Below are 15,200 nucleotides of genomic sequence, written 5' to 3'. Positions count from 1 at the left end.
TTTTGTCATCTAAAAGAAAATAGATTTAATTAAAAAAAATTAATTACATTTAAATTATTTTCAACTTTACTTAAAATATTAGCTCTCAAATATTTAAATAAACAATAATAAAGCATACCGTTAATTTTTACCGTGATAATTAGTAGAAAATGTGTTTTACTTAAAATTCACTCAAGACAAGATGTCAGGAGAGAATAATCATCTTTTTATCTTTAAAAAATAAGAAACGAAACATATGACATTTTCTTAACTCTTTGTTTTGTTGGAAAAAAAATTAAAATGATATATATTATAATGGAATTTTAAATTACATGTTTCAAACACAAATTTTAACTGAGCTCACTTCAAACATCAAGTCACAAAATTTATTTAAATTTAAACTAGTAGCATGTTAAAGTGTTCTCAAGTTTAGGATTTTAAACCTAATAGAATTTGCTAAAGTTTTGGAACAAAGTCTATGCCTTCTTTAAAGGAAAATTTATACTTTAAAAAAATACTTTTATTGACCTTAAAGAAAATACCTTTAATGACCAACCGTTTACTTATAGAATAAAAATCTATGGCAATTTAAGTAACATTTTTTTATTAAAGAGTTGTATTATAAATAAACAACGTCCATCAATTTAATTTCATTTTTCAATCTTTAGAGAAAAGTACGATAAATATATACACACATATATATGTATATAATTTTGTCATTAGATTATTGGATGACATTTTAAATAATTATTTAGAAAACTTGAAAAAGAAAATGTTAATACACGAGATTGTTTTGATGAGTTTGAGTGTATTAAAGGCAATATAAAACATTAAGATTGATGAATTAGGAATAAATATATTAGAGACCTAAATTAAAATTAATTGTATTCGAAATTATCTATTAAGCTTGATAGTTTGAGATAGCTATGAAAGCACTATTCCCGTACAAGAATTTGATTCATAAAAATAATATATGTTGATCCGTATGTTGGAGTTTAAGAGGGAGAAGGAGGGGTACCATAAGTCTATATAATGGTGAAGGTAATAGATAGTTTGTCCAAAGCAAAGCATAACAAAGCAGTAATATATAAGAGTTACGTCATCTATCAAAGTTAAAGATGAGTATTTTGGGTGAAGAACTAGACGATTGTGACCTTGGAGATTACAAACCATGTGAGAATGAAGAACTACATGATTTTGACGTTCAAGTTTGCAAATCAGGTGAGAATCGTGCCAACCCACTTCTGCTGCTAATTGCACAGTTTGCAGTGTGATTGATTGCAAGGTTGATAAGGCTCGAGTTGAGGCTCAAGGCTTATGTCTCTGTTAGAATCCGGATCTTGCCTCGTGGGATCCTCTACCGCATGAGGGTGGTGGTGGAAGCTAAAATCAATGGCAGATGGATAGCTCAAATCTATGAAGTTGTGGTTTTTATTCCATATTTTGACTGTTGGGGTTTTAAGATCTTACAAGCTTGTCCAACCCAATTAACTCCCACTCCCTACTTACTCTAATATGAAATAGATGAGGCATACTTCTATATGCTCTCTCATCAATTAATGAAATAAATTTAATTACCTCTAATGGATTCTATCTATCCTTCGGTCATTTCTTACCAAAAAAAAAAATCTAAATTTAAATAATTTTGCTCCAATCACAAAAGTAGTTTGAAAAGTTGGGATAGTATTACGACTTGAGTTTGAAAGAAAGGATTCTATCTATCCTTCGATCATTTCTTACCAAAAATAAAAAATAAAAAATCTAAATTTGAATAATTTTGCTCCAATTACAAAAGTAGTTTGAAAAGTTGGAGTAGTGTTACGACTTGAGTTTCGAGACTTCGAATCTCGAACCATGAAAAAAACAAAAGACGAAAGGTAATGAAATAAAAATAAAAGAAATAGATGAGGCATACTTCTATATGCTCTCTCATCAATCAATGAAATAAACTTAATTATCTCTATCTCTTTTCTAATGGATTCTATCTATCCTTACGTTATTTCTTACAAAAAAAAAAAAAAATTAAATTTATTAATTCATATAAAAACAACTAGCATCTATATCTTGAATAATTTTACTCCAATCACAAAAGTAGTTTGAAAAGTTGGAGTAATGTTACGACTTGAGTTTCAAGACTTCGGATCTCGAACCATGAAAAAAACAGAAGACGAAAATTAATGAAATAAAAATGAAAGATGGCAATTCGATGAATTTTTAAATCAAATTAAAGAATGACAACACCAAAATTAAATACAAAAAGATTTCAAAATACAAAACCATGCTGTTCAAATTTATTACAAAGGATAAGATGGGATCGACATACAATACTACATAGATCCAGTCACTAAACCAGGGATGATTGTTAGAGGAGACAATTTTAGTTAGTCGCATTTCTAAATTTCTTATCTAATTTCTTTAATTTTATTATTTTAATTTGGGATAGAGAAATATTGCTTCCAAATTAAAGCCATGGCGATGATATCTCAATCTTTGGAAGCTCTCATGTTTAAATCCTATCGTGTTTCAATGCACAATTGCCCAGATGGTTTAATTGATGCCATTATGGGTTCCACTGCCATTACAATTTCCCATAGTCATTTCACTCAGCATAACGAGGTATAAATTTGATTACATTTTCAACACAAACCCATTACAAATCTAATTGTTTTACACGTATAGGTTATTGCTATTTGGAGCTAGTATTAGCTATTCCGAAGATTCTATAATGTCTCTATGTATAGGTTATGTTATTTGGATTTTATAAGTTGACTTTCGAATATATAGCAATTTGTCTCTGTGTTTGTGTATGGACTGCTCTTCATTTCCCATCATCTTTCTTAATTATCTTTTCAACTTCTAACTAAACAAACCCTTCATTAATCACTCTCTTAACATTAATTAAATTGTTTTAAGTTAAATTATAAATTGTTACATTATAAAACAACTAGCTTAAAACGACATCGTTTAAAACTATCGTGAAAGCCAAAATTTAAACTATATAAGAATTTATTTGATAATTTTACGTAGAGTTATTAAATTATCTAGTCTTTGTGAAAAAATTGTGATACAAGTTTCTTCGAGCACGTAAATACAAAATAAGTTCAAAGTAGTAGACTTGAACGACATCATTGCATCTTGCTTAAGAACACTTAACAATCTAAGAAGAATGTCGTGCATGTCCATTCACAAACACAACAGCCAGACGATACTTATTCAATATCTTGAATAAAAGTATAATAATCATAATTTGGTTTGATTCGTATAGATTTTGATAGGATGATTATGCATTATGTTTGGTTTTGATAAATGCAATCGAGGATTGTGTGTTGTTGACATATATGAAATACGACCCATTTGAGAGATTGGTAGGTGAAAGGAAGAGAACAAAATCATGAAACTAAAAGACGGTGAAACGAAAAAAAGGTGGTAAGTATATGCAAGTCTCTCTCCTGCATTCTCCTGCAAATATATATATATATCAAGTTGTTGGTATAGAACTGTGGACCTAATCCACGACTTGATTCATTATCCAAGCTCACTCGGTCCACGACCAAAACTTATTCAATCAACAACTTAAAGTGACCTAATTCACGACCTAACCCGTAATTCGACTCGAACATGACCCATGTCTCGACCCCACCTACAACCTGCGCCCTTCTTGAATGTTAGCTCCTTTTGGCTTATCTAGCTCGAATTACAAATTTGGACATCATTGAACCATTTCAGACCCTTTCTACGATTTTGGCTAATTCGAAAGTTTTTTTTTTAATCTTCGAAGGCGTTTAGGTTAGCATGATTACTGTTTGGTCAATTTTTATTACTCTTTAGCAAAACGTAGGTTTTATTAATATCATTAGAGGAATTAAATCATTTATTATGTCTTAACCTAATTTCATGTGCCCATGTAGGTTTAATTGGATTGCAAAGGATCGATAAGAACTAGCACTAAGGATAAATTAGTGATTCTAGCTTAGATCAACCATATAATTGGCTTTACTTTTGGCTTCGTTGGATGAGTTGTGTGATATATGAATGACACGGGTTCTATGGCCCCTATACGTGTCATGTTTTATGATTGTTTGGTGTATGTGTGTTAATACTATACTATAAGTTATGCTACAATACAAGCTATGTTGTGTTATGAGTTGTTTTATGATATCATTGTGCTATGTTATTGAACTATGTTATGATATCAATATTGTATGAGACATGAATGTCCATGTAAACTATGTTAGCATATTTACTATATACTTTTGAAACATGGGTAAACTATGTATGTTAATCATCAAGTATTCTTTATATATCTCCATGCATATGACACACAAAAATGCATGAGGTCTCCATAACTTATAATCATGACATAAATTTATGATGCAAGTCCAACCTCCATCCATATATAACATAAGGAGTCTATGATTTATGCATACAAAATATTTTTCAAATCTTTCATACATAACATAGTTTTTACGGAATAGTCAACATATCACTAGATGGCATACTCATACAATAGCATAGTTTATAATCATGGCCCAACACACAACATTACATGACATAACATGGCATAACATAGTACAACATAGAATAACATGGCATAACATAATACAACATAGCGTAACATAACATAAAAATTCTATTTATGAAATAGCATAACATAACATAAGAATCCTATGGATGAAAGTCCTTATAGATATTGTAANTAGTCCAGCCAACACGCCAGCTACAATACCAACCCAGACTTGAGAAGTGATAGGAGTGTGGTGTTTGGAGTCCACTTCAGAAAAAAAAGAAGGCAGCAAACCATCTCTCCCAAGCCCAAGATATAGACGAGACTGTTTTGCACACCCCATCAATTGGCATAAATACAAAATGTGAAGTAAACGCAAATAGTTATTGAGTCTGAAATAAATCACCTGAACATAAAGACCAACAAGAAGGGTCGTTGTAAGTCCAGCAATAGCACCAACGCTTATCAAGAAAGAAACAAATTTCAAGCCTTTGGATGTAAAAGCTTCAGCCAAGGGAGCATCTTCCCCAAGAAGATAATAAGGAACCATTCCAGTAATCACTAAGCAGACTCCAATATATAGAGCAATGCAAATAAGAAGACTTCCGATTATGCCAATTGGTAAATCCCTCTGAACGGAACAATATTAAAAAGGAAAAGTCAGTTGCTTTAAATCTTACGAAGTTTATGCTACTATTTGAAGTTACAAAATTGAGTGAATCGTGGTACTCAAACATAAAGGGAAGCAACTTAGTTTAATACCCTCGGACTTTTTGATTCTTCGGCTGAATTTGCAACTGCATCGAAGCCTACATATGCGAAGAATACTACAGTAGCTCCAGTTAACACTGATTGGAAACCATTTGGAGAAAAAGGAGACCAATTTGAAACATCAACCTCAAAAGCACCAGCAAAGATGACACACACGACAATGATAACCTGCAGACAAGTTCAACTTCAAACGTTCATTACATATATTTTTCATTCTCATCAAACCTTTTTCTAGTCATTGATTTTTTTAACAAGAGACAAAACCTTCCATTGATAAAATGAAACGAGAATAATGCTCACAAACGATACAAACTCCACAAGGGAGTGAAACAAGGAAAAAAAAAAAAAAAAAAAAAAAAAAAAAAAAAAACAAAGAAAGAAAGAAAAAAAAGAGCATCGACCGCCGGTAGACAGTGAGAATTTTGACCAATGGCAGAATTCTAGCCCACTAGATAAGGACACACTCCCCGCTGCTCACAGTGTGCCCCACGACCCTCCAAACGACGTAGCCTCTAGCCATACACCCCTGGAGCACCTGCAACATAGAATGAAAAAGAAAAACCATAAAGAGAGATCGAGACATTTTTTGACAAGTTTGAACCACGAACCTCGACGCCTAAAACGATTGACTCATAGCGTGAAAAAAATTCCCAAGAACTAAACGATCACCTAAGGTACGTTTGCGTGCCTCCCAAACGTCCATTGTCGTCAATAGCAAGAGATGAAGTTTGATCGTTAGAAATCTCATCGATCTTTCATTTTAGACATCTACAAACCACGAAAATTCATGGAAGAGGAATAGAGGTCTAACAGAGAGCTAGAGGAGGAAAACGACGAAGAAGAACTTCGGAAACAGCTGTAGGAAGGGGATAGAAAGAAATTAGAAAATTGCGTAGATACGGGCGAAGAAGACGAATCCGACAGATCTGAATTCGGGTCGAACTCAACTCATAATCCACTGCCCATCCGTTGATCTTTGCCTACTGCCGCACTACAAACCTAGACCTACATCCCACCAACTCGAATCCCAAACCAAGTTCTCGGCCCAATCTACTTACAGCAGCCCACGCCTGCAGCACCCGCATACCCGATCTGCCTGACCTGATCTTGTGCCTCAACCCCTGAACAATATTGCAATGCGTCACTCTCCTTGGTTACACATGTCACACCTAAAAAAAACACTTATTGGCTTCATAGCTCGGCTTTGTGTAGTCTTTCGGCTAAAAAATGGCTAAGATAGCTCAATTTTTCAAATTGGACACCGACCCCCACATTTTTACCCTTAAGAAGCTAATTTTGATCGTTATTACGGTAATAGAGGTCACGGTAATGTCTTATTTCACAATTACAAGTTAAATTTTGTTACAATTGTGAATACTAACAAAAGGCAATGAACAACCTAATAGGAAACGAACAACGATGACACTTGGAGTAGCTTTCAAGGAATGAGAGCTAATGTATTAAAGTTTAGGGATATCGACGTCTAAGACATACCAAGTAAGTAGCCTTACTATAAGATAGCCTAGATACTTGTTTGCTGTATGACGACACATGTCTAATGGCACCGACACATGTTCTTTATGCTTTATAATTATGACGTATGATCTATGATGTATGATGACATGCATAAGTTATATGATGATGTATGATGATGTTTGATGATGTGTTATGATGATTATGGCGTATTTCGATAGCGTTATGATAACGATGTAGGATGATGACGATGCATGTTGTTATTTCCTTACTATGACGTTATTTTCCATATTCAGTTGATATGTATGTTGTATGTTGTGAATGTCAATTTGCATTATGTCGATAACTTGGCCTAGGACACAACCTTTCAAAAGATTATTTATGATGTTAAGATAGAAAGCTGATGCCCATATAATGCTAATAGTAATATCAGAACAAAACTAGGGTTGTGTCATAAAAACGTAATAAAGACGAGAAATCATAGCAACCTCATGTATTTTTGTATGTACACACCACTACAAGAAATATATCCTTCCAAAGCATTTTAGGATAGCATTTTTAAAATAAAGCTATGAAAAAAAAGGAAAAGGGCCCAAATAGAAAAAATAATGAACGGGACGAAATGTAGAGGAGTTGGCTTCTCGGCCCGACAGAGGTGAAGAAGAACAAATATGTTGACCTAGGTTGCATAATCATGCCGAAGAAGGCTCTGAAATAGGATTACCGATGGAAACAAGATGTGCCCTTCCTAATTTTTTTCCTATGCATGGTACAACTCCCCTTGTAAAAGATTTTGTATTTTAATCAACTTTTTTTTTTCTTTTGTTGTTGTTCCGTTTAGAAGCCTAGTGCTTGAAATGACCAAACGTGACACATATTACTCAGGGGGTTGATAACTCAAGAGTTGTTGATGGATGTAGATATGGGGCTTTTGATTTTGATGCATCATTCTTGAATTTGATTGGGTTATGTAAAATAGAGGTAAGGGTCATTTAAATACAGGAGAACCATTGTTGTAGAATAACTTTCACTTCAATGTTAGGAGGGCATGTGTGGTTTGCGGTCAGATATAAGAGGAAATCAGGAGCTATTAAACCATTGGTTATTTGGATGAGAAGCATAGATATAGACACGAGACAGATTGATATAAAAGGACACAACAATATATTTTTAATATCTAGAACACATTCTAAATTACCATAACTGAGCCATTAAGCAATTGGGAGTTGGTTCGAGCTGTGGAGAGAGGCGAAAGGGAAATGATTGAGAGTGAGAGATTGATAAGATATGAATGATTAAAGCCCAATTATAATAATGTTGGAGACTTTAAACTTTTAAATGGAGATTTGATAGAATTTAGTTGGAGGGGAAAGAGAGTTTTGTGGGATATTAAGTAAGATTGTTGGGATTTGAGGAAAGAAGAATAATAATTGCAGGTTTTGTTTGTTAAATGTAAAGAAAGAGAGACACCATAAGTTGTGTTTGTTTTAATTCTATTGTAATTATACTAGAGAAGGACGTGTAAGTTGAAGTGCTTTGAATTTTAAATGTGATAGGAAGTCTATCCGTGTAGATGAAGGAAATTTGAGAGTTTTGTAGCGTGGCAGTGTCTTCTTTAGGTTTTATGAAAATTGGAGATTAAAAAAAGTGTCCAATTTTCAAATAACAAAATTGTCCAACAAGCTTCTTTCATTGCCTTCACAAACTACCGAGTTAGTGTTGCCCTCACATGTTTGCATTGGTTTTAAGGTTAATGATTTATTGTTCTATGGTGCATATAGTGTAGTTCTGCGGATAGGTTGCTTTGGTACGGGAGTGAGGTCAAGTAAAAGATGAAAGTGTTTCTCTATGTTCTCTTTCTTGCATTTCTTGGATATTGAGTAATATGTAAACAAAAAAAACTAATATCTCATTACTAACCTGTATTATATAAGTCTCCATTCTTTTTTCCTTCTCTCACCCTTGCATGTCTTTGTACCCACAATAAAATAATACCTTATGTAACGACTCTAAATTTTCATATACTCAAAGTCGTTCCTAACGTCTCATGCTCGTCTATAATGTAGAAATATAAATCTTACATGAGCATCATTTATAATGAAAAGTTCGAAAAATGCTTAAAACAATTTCTTCTCTGGAAAACACAGTCATGATCTTACGTGTTTAAATACGAAATACTGACATTTATAAAAAATAAAACAAATACAAAATAATTTAAAATAATGAAATGCAAAACAACCTATTCTAACTTAAGACCAGGAATTTAAATATGAGTCTACCATATGCACGAGCCTCTGCTCGCGATGTCGCTATCCTCCGTACAAGTGTGCCTTGCCTTTACCTGAAAAATGATGTGGCACACGGCCTGAGTATTTCAAAGAATACTCAGTAAGTGACCCCACTATAGGAGGTTATGCAAATGCAAACACATGCAATCATTATTTAGGGATCTATCTCTAATCATCATAAGGGTGGCCTCCAGTCTCGGACAAATTGGATGTATAGTACTTTCCTACACACTACTCACACATGCGAGTGTGAATCCCCAAGGAGCTCGCACACCTCCTGGACCATCTGGTCAAGCTAATTTGTAGCAATATTTGGAGGTCAGCGGAACCCCATAGTGTCATGAGCCTCATGAACACCCTCATCTGTGCGCATTCGCACTCATCATCGTACTGTGTGCGTCCGCACTCATCACTTCTACGGGAAGTAGCCCTATGCTTATGAACATACAATATGCATGAGGTCCCCCTAAATTCATCATAACGTCTCTTCTGACACAACCCTCTAGTCTCATCTCTTTGTTACTCTAGGTAACACATACTCGTGGATATTTATATTAATATCATTTTCATGCTCTTAGGGTTGTGTCCTATGTCGATCTAACGACATGATGCAATATTGCACTCATCATCATATAGCATGCTCAATATGGAAACATCAACATATTAAGATAAACGTCATGCAATCATCATACTCATCACATTGCCATAAAGTGCATCAAGCATACCAAGTACGTCATTCATATAACATCATCACATCATTATCTAATGTCATCAAGTCATCATATAACATCATCGAACGTCATCACGTCATCACAAAACATTATCACATCATCATATAACATCATCACATAACATTATCACATCATCCTATAACAACATCACATCATCATTTAAATATAACATTTTGAATTAAAAGCTATGAAAAATTGAACATCATGGGATATATTTTTTTTTTGTACAATTTTTTTAACTACCACCCAGCCCTTTTCATTTCACAACTTTTTTCCTTCTTGTGACATCAAAATTCTTTTTTTATTTTTTTTCAATATACTTCTATGTTACAAATTATCTTCTTTCAGGAGAGAGAGACGACGATGAGTAGAGAGAGGAGGTTTTTGAAATTTCGCACCAGGGGACTCCGATGTACTTAGGTAAGTTCAATCGGAATTGGTTGCTCTATTTGAGATTTTTGATGTTCAACTATGGATTTTCAGTCACTTACTCTGATACTTTTCTCTATTTATGATTGTTTTTAATTTTAAAGTGGTTTTGGTAGAAGAAGATGTAGAGGTGTAGAGATGCTCAACTTGATTCGATTCTAAGTTTGATCTTCGTTTGAATGATGTAAATTTTTTTTGATATGGTTGGAACGTGTGACTGAAGTGAAGCTTGAGAATCTCTTTCTAGTTTTGAAGAATTTGAATTTTTGAATTTCAACTTATTAAATTTCAACTTATTAAATTTCAACGCAACAGTATCTCTATTTAATGATTATACATATATCATTTAACTTGGGTTCTTTAAATCAAAATTTTGAGAACTCTCAGGTTTAGATTTTACTTTTCTTTTAATTTTTTTTTTGGTATAATTCTAAGGCTAAATTGAGTTAAAATTTTCCTTTTTCTATCTAGGATTTGAGTGGGTTAGGAGTGATAGTGAACTTTTGTTTTGTTTATTTATTTTTTATTTTATTTATTTATTATTATTTTTTCTACATTTAGTGCTTTATTAAATAGTGGATTTTTCCTTCCTCAGCTTTACTAACTACCCACCTCTTCCTCAACTTTACTAACTACCCACCTAGTAATCCCATCTTACAAATTTTGTTCTTCGCTACACATTTTGTAATCACATCTTATTTTATAAAATGTTTGTTCTACTATGGTAACTGAAAAATTTGTAAAAGTATACTTCACAAACGAAAGAAAAGATGATAAAGGACTTACAATACAAAGCCTTAACATTATAGCGGCTCTCATACGTTGAACAACAATCCAAATAGTGGAGAATATTTTATCTTGTATCATTTGAATAACATTTTTATTTTAGAAAATTATTGAATATGTTAATTTATAATGTAAATAGATTATGAAATTTTCAATTATGAATTTAAGTCGTGACATTTAGTATGTTATGTATTTCATGTGTGTTTAGTTAATAATGAGTACTTGGATTAAATTTTATTACAATATAATTAATTCAAATGTATACAATGAAAAATAAATGCTATGAAAATGTTATTAAGATAATTATAATTATTATAAATTACTAAACAACTTTATTATAGCATAAAATTAAAGTTATAAATATTATATTATAGCATTAAAAAAATGCAATTATAAATTAAAAGATAGCACAATATTTTAGCTATATTAAACATATAATATTTTAATAAAAATGCTATAAAATGTTTACATAACAATGTATATAAGCTATAACTTCATACTCTATTATAGCATTCATTATAGCTACAAAAAACGCTATAAAATGTCCTAGAATTTTAATAACATGGGTTGTCACGACATATAAAAACCGCTATAAAAAGTCTATGATAGTGTTTTTTGTAAGCTATTGTACATAAGCACGAGGATACTTCCCCTTTTATGATGATGAGTATGGCGCGCTACGATGTTGATGGTGATCATACCGAGTGTCACAATCGTAGTTTCGAGGTAGCGGATTTGACGATTGTTTGACACTCACTCTCAGCACTAAGTGAGTCAAGCCAACTTCAGATCATGTTACCTACGATTGGAAAACGTGTATACAAACCTCGAGTCCTGATTTCAAGAGAAGATTTTAGAAAGCGGGAGAGAGAGGTTTTAGAAAAAAAAAATTTGAAAGTAAGAATGAGAGAGATTCAGAGTTGTGTTATATAGCATGCAAGCAAAAAGGCAGCAACAACAACTTAAACAGTATATATCTTTTCGAGTAGGGAGAATTTGACAACTAGTTGCATCCCCCTATAGTACAATTTGAGGCATTGTCTACTAGGCGTAGCCATGATTTCGCCGAAACGTCATACTTTTAAAGAAAACAAGAAGGAAATAATACAACATGGAAGCAGTAAAAGAAAGCGGTAAAGTAGTACAAGGCAAGGGTTTCGGCGTGTAATGGGCATGCGGCCATGGGCAACATGCCTTGGACAAGCATGATCGTGACATGCTCTCCTACTTAATTTTGTTGACGTACCTGTCAATTGTCTCATTTCTTTAAACTCGGCAATATGAGGTGTGGCTTTCAGGTCGTCGGCACGTTCCCAGCTAATTTCTTCTTCTGGAAGTTCTTTCCACTTAACTAAAAATTTCGGCAAGTTGCACTTTGGTTTGCCAATGCGATGGGTTTGCTCGGCCAAAATCTCTTCTACTTCCTTTTTACTTTAGTTCTTCATCGTAATTGGAGGTCGTGTCACTTGGTTGCGTTGATGGTTGTCGTCATTTGGATGATACAATTGTAGGTTACTTACATGGATGATAGGATAAATTCTCATCCTTGTCGATAGTTGGAGACGATGTGAAGTCTTTTCAACCTTCTCAATGACTTCAGTTGGTCCTTCATATTTCCGCACTAGTCACTGGTCCCTATTCCCAAGAAATCGAAATTGTTCTGATCTCAACTTTATCATAACTTGGTCACTAGCTTGAAACGCTAATGATCTTCGTTTTTGGTCTGCCAACTTCTTCATTCATCATGAGGCTTTCTCCAAGTACGCTTGTGCTATTTCAGAGGTTTGCTTCCACTCTTTCGTGAAGTTGTATGCTTGGGAGCTCCTCCCAACACAAGGATGGTCAATAACATGGGACATGAGTGGTTGTCACCACATACTATTTCAAAAGGGGTTTTTCCTGTTGATGAACTTTGTTGGCAATTGAAACTAAACTAAGCAATGTCCAACATTTATACCCCGTTGTTCTGTCGCGCATCAATGAAATGACATAAGAACTCCTCAAGCATATTGTTGAACCTTTCAGTTTGTTTGTCAGTTTGGGGGTGATAACTCGAAGAGACATTTAGGCTCGACCCCAATAGCTTGAACAACTCAGTCCAAAAGGTCCCTGTGAATCTCGAATCGCAGTCACTGACAATGCTAGTGAGAATGCCCCATAACTTAACTATGTGTCGAAAGAACAGGTGTGCGGTCGCTTCAGTAGAGCGTGACTTTGGAGTTGGGACAAATGTGTCATATTTGGAGAACCTATTGACTATAACCAAGATGGACTCCATTTCTCCTATTTTGAGGAGGTGTGTGATAAAATCTAGAGAAATACTTTCCACGGTCAGGAAGAAACTGGTAGAGGTTCTAACAGTCCCGTAATTTTGTTTCGTTCAACCTTGTCTTGTTGGCAGATGAGACAAGCTTTTGTGAACTGTGTCGCATCGTCGCAGAGGTTCGACCAATAGTACCCCCATTTTAGGAGGGCATAGGTTCTCTGTCGCCTATTGTGGTTTGCCCATGGTATGTGGTGGCATTTTTTAAGTAGGAGTCTCCTTAGGTTCCCCGAACGAGGAACGTACAGACGATTTCCCTGGGTGAAGAGTAAATTGTACTCGACCTAAAACTGACGAGTCTTCCCATTCTCTGGCTAGCTGCATGAGGGAATGGGCAGCTGGGTCTTTGGCTAGGTGTTCTTCGATACTTTCTCATATCATTCCGCTCAACTTACTTGTTTGTAAATAAGCTAACATACACAGAGCTACAAGTTCGCTCTTCTGACTTAAGGCATCTACAGCTTGATTTGCTTTGCCTGGCTTGTGTTCGAACTGAAAGTCAAATTCGGCAACACATTCTTGCCAACGCGATTGTTTTGATGATAACTTGGGTTGGTCAAAGAAGTGGCATATGGAACTGTTTCTATCTTGATTACAAACTTGGCTCTGAGGAGGTACTGCCTCCAAGCTAGGAAACAGTGGACTACTACTAGCATTTCTTTCTCTGACGCTGCATACTTCTTTCTGCCACATTCAACTTTTGACTCTCGTATACAATGGGGTGTCCCTCTTGCAGTAGGACGCCCCCTATGGCGAAGTTTGACGCATCTAACTTCAATGGGTTTCTTCACGTCGGCAATCCCCAATAAAGTTGATCCATTGTTGCGTGAACGCACATTTTTCCCTCTTCACATATAGTTGGTGTTCTCTCAGCTTTTCGAAAACTAACCGCAAGTGGTGTTGTTGCTCTTCCATGGTGGAGCTGTAGACCACTATGTTGTCCAAATAGACTATGTTAGATAAATCTCTAGGTTAAAAATCACTCCTATTTTTTTTTTTGTTACTATTTTTTTAGTTAACAACAGAATTAAAGTTAGTGGGATTCACACGTAGTCGTGTGGAATGACTTTAATTCAGTTGTCATTTTCTTCTCTATTTTTAGAATAGGTTGTTATTTAAATACGTCTATTGAATGACAAACAATCCATCTAGTCGTTAGCTCAGAATAAAACTATTTTCTCTCTCTCTTGTGTTTTCCGTTATTTTTCTTCAATCAATTATGGCTTTTCCCTCGTCAATGTTTTCCTCCTCAGTCAAACAACAAGTGGTATCAGAGTTAGGTTCGTGACATATAATTGTGGAGAAGCCAAGTTTAACAAAAGCTAGAATAGCTTAATTGGTGAGAACATTGACCTAACACAAAGATCTCAGGTTTAAGTAGAAAAAAATGCAAAATGCAAAAATACATAAATACATGTGTGGTCGTTGAGTGTCGGTGTCTCCATCATTGCCATAAAAATATTTTGATTTTTTACATACCCTAAAAAGAAGGAAATTCTTAACTTCTACTAGACTTTTTTTTTTAGTCAAACCGATTCTGATTCTTCCATTGATTATTTAGTTGATTTTTAAAACTGCGTAATGGTCTACTCCTCAATGAGGAGGAATGGCTTGCATGCCTAAAGCTCTGTGACAACATCGACAAGAGCAACCGTTTCTCCGATGTTCCTAATTTCGATTCCAAATCCACGTAGCTGACGACGACATAGCTGCTACTCCGGTGAGCTTCGAACCCGGGAGGCGAGCACTGCAAGCTAACCGGCGTCTACTCCATCCCGAGGCTCAAGGCTAACCTTTTAAGCCTGGGTTAACTCGATGAGGCCGGCTGCCACATTTCTATCAAGCGCGGGCTACTCAAGGTCTGCGATGATCGACGACGGCTGCTCGTGCAACTAGAAAAACTACACAAGGATGAG

At 34.6% G+C, this 15,200-nt stretch overlaps 1 protein-coding gene across 1 annotated transcript; it reads right to left on the bottom strand.

The window, feature by feature from the left end:
• Window positions 1–4,613: 4,613 nt before the first annotated feature.
• On the bottom strand, window positions 4,614–6,339 carry LOC111439233 (cationic amino acid transporter 9, chloroplastic-like). Its single transcript, XM_023077013.1, has 5 exons — window positions 6,313–6,339; window positions 5,733–5,789; window positions 5,246–5,422; window positions 4,890–5,114; window positions 4,614–4,808 (listed from the first exon to the last, which is right to left on the bottom strand). The coding sequence occupies exons 1-5, from the start codon at window positions 6,337–6,339 to the stop codon at window positions 4,614–4,616; spliced, it is 681 nt and encodes a 226-aa protein (XP_022932781.1).
• Between the last annotated feature and the right edge of the window lie 8,861 nt (window positions 6,340–15,200).

The sequence above is a fragment of the Cucurbita moschata genome, unplaced genomic scaffold (genome assembly GCF_002738365.1).
Source record: "Cucurbita moschata cultivar Rifu unplaced genomic scaffold, Cmos_1.0 Cmo_Scf00087, whole genome shotgun sequence".
Classification (NCBI taxonomy): Eukaryota; Viridiplantae; Streptophyta; class Magnoliopsida; order Cucurbitales; family Cucurbitaceae; genus Cucurbita; species Cucurbita moschata.
Note: the sequence above shows the minus strand (reverse complement) of the source record. Positions and strands in the feature narration are given on the sequence as shown.